Genomic DNA, 10,289 nt, shown 5'->3' with positions numbered 1-10,289 from the left:
TTTGTGATGTTAGATATGAGATGTTTGTTTAATGAGATTTCTGTTATGGTGGCTCTCATTGCTCTCCACATGGTAACCACACAGATTTCTGTAGAATCTCAATTCTCATCGTTTTCAAAGTTTAAAGTTGCCTTGCCCCTTGTGTGTTAATTTATGAAATATTTTGGTTAGATTGAATATGCTTTCAGCTATAAATGAGTGTCCAGTACTCTCAGATTACCATGTACAAATGCATTTCGTACTTTTTGAATTTTGAAAATACGTTCCCCCCAAAAATAAGTGCATAAAATCCCATGTAGGCTTGCTGATGATGAGCGAAAATTGAGAAAGAAGCATACCAAGTTCAGTCCACTCCTACCATAATCTGTAAACAGTTCTGAAGTAAAAAGTGAACTTCAAATTATGTTTTGAAGATTTTTGTAGTTTGAAGATGAAAACGATTTTTTTAGTGTTAAGAAGTGAGCATGTTTTAAAGTGAAACAACTCTCACAGGGTTCTTTTCCTGGGGATTACAATGGGGATTTACCAACATTAATTTTCAGTCTTTATGAGTTTTGTACGTGTGTGTATAACGAGAACGGAAGACAGAATGAAAGAGAGTTCATTAAAAAACAGATAATATTGGATGGTAATACATTAATATATAATCCAGTTGTTTTTAAGGAGATAATTGTATTATTATAATTATTATTACAATTATTATTAGTATCTTGTTTCTTTTCTTTTAGCTGTGACATTTTAAATGTTGCAAAATGTAATAAAACCTCTATAATCTTGAAACTGTGGTTGTGTTGACAGCTGAAATATGCCTTATAAGCATAAATAAGCAGCAAATGCAAATCCAGCTAAAACTGAATGTCAAGGTAATCAAAGTCATTCTAACTGGTAAATATTAAACACACAGCATTCACTTCCACACCCAGACAACACTTGTGCCAAAACCACTGAGAAATGGCAGGGCTGGGTGATTCTACATGAGCTTTGAGACGCAGTTCCACTTGGTGAGAATGGGGTCCAGAAAGCAATTTGGCTACTGCTGATTGGCCCTGGCTGCCATGTAGGCCAGCTGTAGGGAGTGATAAATTACAGTTCCTGTGATCCTCAGCCCTCTCATCCATCTCACCGTTATAGAGTTTCTATAGGCTTCCTCACCACGAGGCCTGAGCAGCTGGAAGATATCCTATACCACAATTCTCAGTCCTAACAGAGACGCTGGTACGTACCATGAGAGCCCTAAATTCTTCCTCTGCACTTCTGAACTGACATGTAGACACTTTTGACACCTGGAGATAAATGCTGAACTGTGGGAGTCAATCACTGAAATGTAATCCCCAACAAACAGCCTATAAATTACCTCTTGGAGGCTGAATATATAACCATCCACGCAGGATTTGTGAGAAGAGTTTTTAACAACTCCTCCTGGCACTACTTGCGAGACTTGACCTTTGTAAAGCCATTTTGGAAGGTAAAGGAAATAAACGTTGAAAAATCCCAACAAATGACCTGAAGCAGCAATTCAGCTATCACAGTCTCTGCCGTCAGAGATTTCCTCATACTTCAAGCCTCTCCAATCAGTTGATTAATCGCCTGCTAGCTCGGGGCTAATGAGGTCATGAGGGTGTATTTAACCATGGCCCTATGTAATTTTCTGCTGTCAGAACATTAAAATTTCCATTTTAAGCACATCATAATTCGGCTGTGCGATAAATTACTAATATCATCATGGGAGGTCCTGTCTCCTCTGACACACAGCTCAATTTACCAGCTTGGTTCACTTCATGGTAGCTTTACAACATTTAAAAAAAAAAACAGTTCGGTTTGTTTCACGGTTTTAGAGTCACGGTTTTGGGTACAGTTCGGTATGTGCTATGTTTATGGAAAAACTATACTTTCTTTATAAAAAAAAGAAGAATATTCTATCCAACTACAAGCAACAGCACAAATAAATACAACAGAGTAAAGATACAAACAATAAACAGTGATTTTCAGGTTTTTTTTCTTTTTTTAGGCAGGTCTAGCATTAGTTTACAGAAACTGAATAAAGTAATCAAATGTAAAACAGCATATTGGACTGTATAAATTAAAGATTATTCTTTGTTAAAGTTATTAAAGCTCTTTAATCAAGAGCAGTGAGTGATTTCTTTGTTGTTGCTGTTCGATTAATATAAAGCCGGCTATGCCTGCTGTACGATTCTTACCAAAACGGGCATTTTGACATAATTTTAGTGTGAATTTGAGGCGCGGGTTTGCACGCTTCGGATGAGCGCATACACAAATTTTCACTGCACTCGCAAGCTCGCGTCCTCTGGCTCTTAAATGTTAAAACTGACAAATCTTAAATGAGTTTAGATTAAATACATTTTAACTTGTGCTGTTCAGGTCTCATCTGTGTGCGCGCGGAATAAGTGACTGCTCATATTCAAGAATAAGTCATTCACATTGATCAAGAGTGAATGATTTGTCCAGGGGGTTTTTTTCTCCTCGCTATTGTTGTAATGTCTGGGAATCCAGAATGCATATCCATCAACAGAAACACATATTAGTTGGACCCAGTTTGTTTTATGTGCAAACCATATTATAGATGCTTTGTCAGTTTTAAGATGAACCGTGCCGAACCGTGTGGGGTGAACCGAACGGTTCGTTTTTTTTTCAGCGAACCGTGCCACCCCTAATATATATATATATATATATATATATATTTATATATGTGTATATATTAGTGGTGGGCCGTTATCGGCATTAACGTGTTGCGTTAACGTGAGACTCTTATCGGGCGATAAAAAAAAATATCGCCGTTAATCTATTCTCAAAGTTGGCTTGGGAGCTGGGTCTATACTAAGCAAGCTATGATGACTTTCACCTTGATATTTTATATAACCGACTGGCTGAGGCCAGCCTAAAAAGATGCTCAGGACAGTTGACGGGCCACTGCTGCGCATCGTCATGAAATCTTATCTTTTTCACATGTTTTTAAGCCTTACTGCTTGTCGATTTAAACATTAAAGCATCCAAACACAAGACGCGGAAAAGCTGAACAGAGTAGCTGGTTACTCGCGCACTGTGTTCGGTGCGCACGAGAGAGATCAAGAGCCGCGTATCACGGACAGCGACACTGAACCGAGCTCTTTTCTGCGAAGTTCTCCTCGAAGTCCCTCCTGCACCTGAACGAACAAATACAAATCGCAGTTTGAACAAACAAAAAATGTGAAAGAGCCCAATTCAGTACTCGCGGTGTTCTGGTGTTCAGGGCTCATGCAGAGAGAGGCGTCTAAAGACACTTGAACATCGAATTTGCTTATTTTTGCTCTTGTGCTGACAAATACATACAAAATATGTCAAAATATCCACCTTGGAAATTATGCTCGAAAAAACTGTCATTTATTTCTTAAGTGAAAGTAAACAGTTGAGGAAAAAAATGGGATGTGTATTATATTGGATGCGTTCATCGTCTCTTAAAGTGACCGCACAAATAAATAAAAATAAACGAACATACAAATTAAACAATTTGGAATCCGTTAACATGGGTGCGTAAAAAAATATGCAACGCATACGCACTGCAGACGGAGTATGTGTGAAACAAGCGTAAGGTTGTTTGCACCTTGTGCAATGTGGAATTAGTTTACAGCTTTTTCAAGCACTTTGTGATGCATTTTGGAAACAGGAGATGAGCACCTTTTCTAATGCACCATCTGGCTTGATAAACCCCTTCTCAAAGACTTACTGTGTGTCAATTTTATTTGGGTAACACACACATTCTGAATGCCTTCGGCAGAATTCTAATGAGCCATTTTAATCTAGATTAATTTCAAAATCACAGTGAGATTAATCTAGATTAAAAAAAATTATCTATGCCCAGCACTAATATATATATATATATATATATATATATATATATATATATATATATATAGCTACAATAATTTAATATCTTGTCATGATTGGAAAGCTGTACATTTATGGTTTCATCAGATATAATATCATAAGCAAACATTACAAACAATGACTTATATTAAGTCATTTTATTAATAGGTCAAAATGTTGCACGAAACAGCATTTGTGAACAGTGTGAATCAGACTCTCACTTGGTGAATCATTAAGAGCTGTTATTCTGACATTTTACTGTTATTTATGAATGAACTGGGAAATGTTACAGTTGTGTGTTTATATATTTATGTTGATTGCAAATTTTAGAGCTTCTAAGTTTGCTGTGTAAATTGATAATGCTATTCTATAACACGCAAACTGAAACTAATCACCTAAAGAACTGACTTTGAACATCGAAAGTTATTCACATGGCTTCACATATGTCTTACCTATGTAGAAGCATTTAATAAACTGTTGAAAAAAAATGCACAAAAACAAAGTGTGTAAATATATTATGGCAGCTCATATTCCATGCATACCATCAAACCATTTAAAAATTGCTCGAACAATCAGTCTGGTTTTCAGGTGTTTATTCAAATCATGATCAGACCAACAAACACATCATGCATTTTCCTTATTAAAAGATCATCAAAAAAAAAAAAGAAGAAGAAGAGAAAACACATTTATCTACATATATTTCTTAAATATGTGTCAATAGTTTATTTTTTTTTTAAAGGGACAGATCACACCAAAAAAAAAAAAAAAAGATTTCTCAATTATTTACTTACCATCATGTTATTTAAAAACCAAATGATTTGGAAAAAAAGCAGGTGAGACATTGTGCTAAATCAGTGGTTCCCAAACTTTTCCATTCCACGACCCACCTAGACAAGTGTAATATATTTCACGACCCACCAAAATATTAAAAAAAAAAAAAAAACAACGAGTGAAATTACTTTAAACCTAATCTTACTTAAAATTTTTATGACAGAAATTAAGTATTTAAGAAAAATAACCATTTTATTTTAGAGTACAACTGAAAATTTCACTACAAATTTACAAGTTTTAATTTTTGTTTACTGGCGTTAAAATATGTAGTGTCCATAAAAACGTGAAGCAGGCTCACTCCAGTGAAGTGTGATCTGCGCTGCTGTGTTTTGTTGCATTCATGATCCTTCCGTGTGTGTCGGCGAGAACGGAGCACAATCCAACACTTTTTTAGAAAAGCATAAGAAGCAAAGCAGAACTATCTAAAACAGTTTGGAGATTAAAATAATTGTGAAATAGGTAAAAAAAGACCGATTGAACCTTTTAATGACATTGCTCTGAGACCTTCAAAACACGCAACGCACACGGACTTAATTGCAATTTGAAAATCACACTAAGGATATTGCAGTTCATTATTAATGTTGGTGGGCTATATCGTTGTGATGAGTGGGTTCCCAGTTCCCGCCTCCTTCTTCCTGTGATTGTGAAGATTTTAATGTTTTACACTGGTGCCGAAGCCAGGGAGGAAGGAGGGGCGCGCTGCCGAAGATCCTTCGCCGCTGGGGTGAATCCGCAGTGCCATCGAGCAGGGCGAAGGAGTCTGCCGCCGAGGGTGCTCGATGTGGTGGGCTGGAGTGAGTTGCCGGGGGGGGGGGGGGGGGCGAACTCACTCCAGCCCACCGCCTCGATGACTCCTTCGTGGAAAGAGGTGGGAACCGGCGGACAATCAAACAAAGTTTTAATAACCAAATAAACACAAAACAGCGCGACAGCCCCTCTCGGATGACTGCCGTGCACAAATAAAAAACAAACACAAAATAAAACCCAGGCCTGGTCCTCTCTCGTCCTTCACTGTCATCGCTCCTCTTTTGTATCTTTCCGATCTCCTCCGTGGTTCTTGAGACCGGTGAGTGTTGCTCATTTCCCAATCACTCCACCGGCCTAGCTCTGTTCCCATGGCACTAGGCCCCGCCCCACTCGTCACATTCGTGCAGCCCTAGACTGAACTGTGTTAGTGTCTGTGTGTCATTGAAACGCAAAATTAGCTGCAGCCAAGTGACTTTGTGCGACCCACCTTGTTCCATTCCGTGACCCACGAGTGGGTCGCGACCCACAGTTTGAAAACCCCTGTGCTAAATAACACTTTTTGGGTCGCAGGCAGAAAAGAAAGTCATACAGGATTAAAATGCATGATTATAGATAACAGAATTTTTTTTTTTGGTTGAACTAACCCTTTAACTTGTTTAATTATCTGTGATAATCAATGGTGTTTTTCTCCCACATTAAACTATTTTTCAACATATTTTATATATATATATATACAATTACATAAACATTCTAATTACTTCGAATTAACTACTAAGAGTTTCTGCATATAGGAATTGAGCCATTTCTGTCTTTCCATTGCTGTCAAAAGCTTACTCTTCTCTCTAAATGCAGCGTCATCTGCCACCACTATGTTTCTCTTCTGCTGGTGACCCACCCGTGAAGGCCAGTTCCCCGGCCAGCCCTTCACCAGCTCCTCCTCCATCTGTGATTGGCTGAGGGGAAGCCAATCATCTCCCACCAGCTGTTCTGTCCCAGTCTTAGCTGCACCAAAATCTGGGGCGGTCAGCATCTGAATGCTCCAGTCACGGAGTGAGATGGAGGGGTACAGAACTTCCCACTGTTCACTTTTGGAGTCTTCTTGACCAATAGCAGGCAAGTTACTGTTTAGGAGAAAGAGAAGTGTCAGATATTTGTCTATCGAATAATAGAAAGCTGGTGTTAAAATTTTAACTACGGACAATGAAATCATGATTTTTAATTTTCTTTTACAGAGCAGTTTTTTGAAAAATATAGTTTTACACCCATAATTGGAGTTGCACTGAATGTCTGGCAATTTTATTTATAGAAGCCTATAATCTACTAAATGCTGCCAATTTATAAATCCTATCTACAAAAATCCTTTTAATAAAAAAGAAATTGTATATATGTATATATATATATATATATATATATATATATATATATATATATATATATATTAAGTTTTCCGTAGCAGAACCTCTGGTACTTAAGGCAAATTTGTTCTCTATGAGAATGCAATTAACTTCAGACTCGTCATGAATGCAAAGCTTGGGGAGTTTTCACCAAAGGGATACATAGCTGTATCAAAATCAATAATAATATAATGAGCAGCTATACCTTTGCAGAGGTCGAAGTTGAGGCTGGGGAAATGCAGATGTCATCAGTGTCACACTCATCAGGACTAAGAACAATATGGCAGGACGAAGAGGCAAGGGTAAAGCCACCATCTACAGATGAATATGTTAATAGTAGTCAAATATTTATGTACCGTTGTGAGAAGTAGAGAAGAAGAAGAAGAAGTTCAGTTGATTTATCGTGAAATGTTAATGGCAGTTAAGTTTATTTTCTGCTTTATCTGTTGTCTATTATATAAAGAAACATTTAAAACTGCAACATTTTAATGAATAAATAAATAAATATAAATATTATATTTAAATAATCTAGTCCTTTTAAAATGCCCAAAAGCCTCCTAGAGAAAAACACTTAAATTATACACGTCTCTGTAATCATTTTTTTTAAATCAATATAAATGCAAATATATTTAAATTATTTTTGTACATTATATTTTATAATTAGTTAATTGTAATATATTATTATTAAATATAGCATGCATTGTTAAATAATAACCAATATTTATATATAAATTATATTATCTATGCGTTCATTTTATTTCAATATATTATCATTTACAATTATAGTAAAATTAATATTAAAATGTATGGCACCTTTGTGGAGAAGCTCTTCCTCTTGGCTGTTTGTTGCTGTGAAGTTCTTTGTCTGGAGTCAAAAATCCAATCAGTCTTGTGTGACTCCAAGCTGGTTTGCAAATCTTCCATGCAATGTCTCAAAGAGGTTTGTGATTGTCCAATATTTCTCTCTATCACTCAAGGTAGGTATTTAATTGTTGAGAAGTTGCCTATGGTACCTCTTCGTATGTATTGCTTTATCAACTTCTACCCCAGACTCTGTTGTGCATTGTCAGGTGTCAGTGTGAATATATACAGGCTTTGCTTGTGTGGGATTATATATACCTCTCTTTTTGTCAGAAGTTGTAGGGGGAAACAGAAAAGATAAAAAGGCATGTGTCATTCTTGAAACGGAAACAGAGCTGAAACAGAGAAGGCCACACCCCTGACTGTCCTGTTTGGCTGGAGCCTTAAAATAGAGGAAAGAATCAGAGGAGAAAAGACGACTGTTTGGACGTCAGAGCACCTAATGATGTCTCAAAAAAAGGAACAAGATAAATCTGGAAAGTGCCAGATGATCACTAAATCATGATCAAAAGTACATGTACCAGCTTTTCCATAATATGGTGTATAAATGTCCTTGAATCAAGCGCGTGACCTACCTGTCGCTGGGTGTAACCTATAGGATCATGAGATGCAAGATAAGGGTCGATAATGAGGATCCTCAACCGAATTCGAAGTGACGTGTTTGCGTCCTCAAGCAGCCTACGCACACATTTGGATTCTAGGCCAAGCAAGACGTCACTCTCATTAAATTTGAAAGGTCCTGTCAAACATGTAGAAACCCCCACAAGACAATTTGTCACATTTTACGCAACCACAGGTAGGATTTTGCTTCAGAAACACTGCACAGAATCTGATAACTGCTAAAACCCTCATGCGAGATTATTATATATTTTTTTCACACATGAAGAACACCTTGTTTTCTAACAGAAATGTGTGTTTATTAGCTGTATATTTCATAGTTATTTAATATAATACACTCATCCAATCTATAGGCGACATCCGGCGAACGAAAACATTCATTTTCATTCAACACAGAAAGGCTTGTTACCGAAGCGGACTTTAGCGAGGTCTCATTTAAAATAATGGGCAGCGGTTGTGAGTGCAAGGTTCAGATGAGCAGGTCCTGACAGTCATTATAGAGGACATGAGTGGAGGGACAAGAATGAAAGCGTCGAAGGAAAGAATCAGGGCATGAGGCAGACGAGGTCGAGGGATTCAGGGGCGAGAGGCTGAGGAGATGATCTGAAGCGCTTGGTAAACTTTTGCCTCAATTTCCATAGATCTGTAAGTTTTATCACTGTTAACCGCGGATGTGAGTCATAAGTGTTTTTTCACAAGTTGGCACTCTCTCTTCTCTCTTTTCCTTCACCTCCTGGTCTTTCATATCCTCATCTAAGCCTCGGGATTTGCTGTGCTCACTAACTGTGAAAGATCTCAAACTTTACTTAAAGATCAACTGTTGATCTTCTGAAGATACATTTTTCTGAAGACAGGTGATTTCTAAAGTAAACTGCTTTGAGATTTTAACAATATGTCAGACAAGAAATGTCTTTAGGACAAAATGAGCACTAAAAGTCACTGCTACCTCAAGCTAAAACTATGAAAATGTATATGTTCTGAATATATCTGAACACCCGAGAGGGGAATGTGGCAGTGGCACATTAAAAAAGTCTCCAGCTTTTATCTTTATCAAGGTTGTGAGCCAACACAGAAAGATGCTTTTTTACTGCAAGATTATGTGTGAGATCTACAAGATGAGGCTTATGGCGGTCATGTTAACCAGCAAAACCTTGACCATTTGAGACAAAATGATTTTCCGGTCTGTAGTTCTTTCTAAAGGTCTAAAACTGTCTATTGTGTATAGTTGTGTGATGTTATGCAAAATAATCCCTTTCATGAAGCGCCCATTAAAAGGCAATCAGTTGGGTCATGTAATGGTCACTTCAGGGAAGCAATTTGCCTTTTATGATCATGTGATCCTGGATGATGCATTTGTAGGATTAATTTATGAAATTGGTGTAATTTATTTGAGATGCTGTGTGGGATTTAAACTCATAGAAATTATACACAATATTATTATATAATAATTTTGAGTGGTTCCTGTGTTGTGATTCGACAGCAGCTTAGCGCATATTACCCTCATGGAAACGCGATTGGGCTAGTTTTGAGAAGCAAGTGGGCAGGAGCATGTGCTGGAGATGTACTTATAATCACAGGAGAGTTTTTACTGATGAAAATTGCATTTGATTTTTTTGCACAGCCCTACCATCTAGTTAACAAAGCTAAACAGCGTTGCCCTTTGTGTAATAAGTTACAGAAACTGTTAAACGCACCAACTTAAATAATAAAATACACTTACCGGCTGTGGTCCACAAACAATGCCTTCTCCAGACAAAGAGGGAACTGCTCCATCTTTCAAGAATAATCTTTGTGCAAATCCGGCATTAAACTGATTGAGATTGAGGAAGCTGTCCTCAGCAAAATGTGCTGCACATATTTTTACATGTGGATTATAATTTTTGGAAACCGAGTTAAACATAAATTGTAACCATTGATCTCAGTACAGCGTCCCTGGGAAGCCCAAACAAAGGAGTTTGGACTCCGAGATGAAAATAA

At 37.3% G+C, this 10,289-nt stretch overlaps 1 protein-coding gene across 1 annotated transcript; it reads right to left on the bottom strand.

Moving 5' to 3' along the window:
- Window positions 1–5,986: 5,986 nt before the first annotated feature.
- LOC132113263 (tuberoinfundibular peptide of 39 residues) lies at window positions 5,987–7,870 on the bottom strand. Its single transcript, XM_059521077.1, has 3 exons — window positions 7,647–7,870; window positions 7,039–7,148; window positions 5,987–6,560 (listed from the first exon to the last, which is right to left on the bottom strand). Exons 1-3 carry the CDS (start codon window positions 7,755–7,757, stop codon window positions 6,194–6,196), a joined length of 588 nt encoding a protein of 195 aa, XP_059377060.1. The 5' UTR covers window positions 7,758–7,870; the 3' UTR covers window positions 5,987–6,193.
- Window positions 7,871–10,289: the final 2,419 nt, after the last annotated feature.

Source organism: Carassius carassius, chromosome 32 (genome assembly GCF_963082965.1).
Source record: "Carassius carassius chromosome 32, fCarCar2.1, whole genome shotgun sequence".
NCBI classification, from domain to species: Eukaryota; Metazoa; Chordata; class Actinopteri; order Cypriniformes; family Cyprinidae; genus Carassius; species Carassius carassius.
The sequence above is the reverse complement of the archived record's forward strand: the minus strand, read 5'-3'. Positions and strand labels throughout refer to the sequence as shown.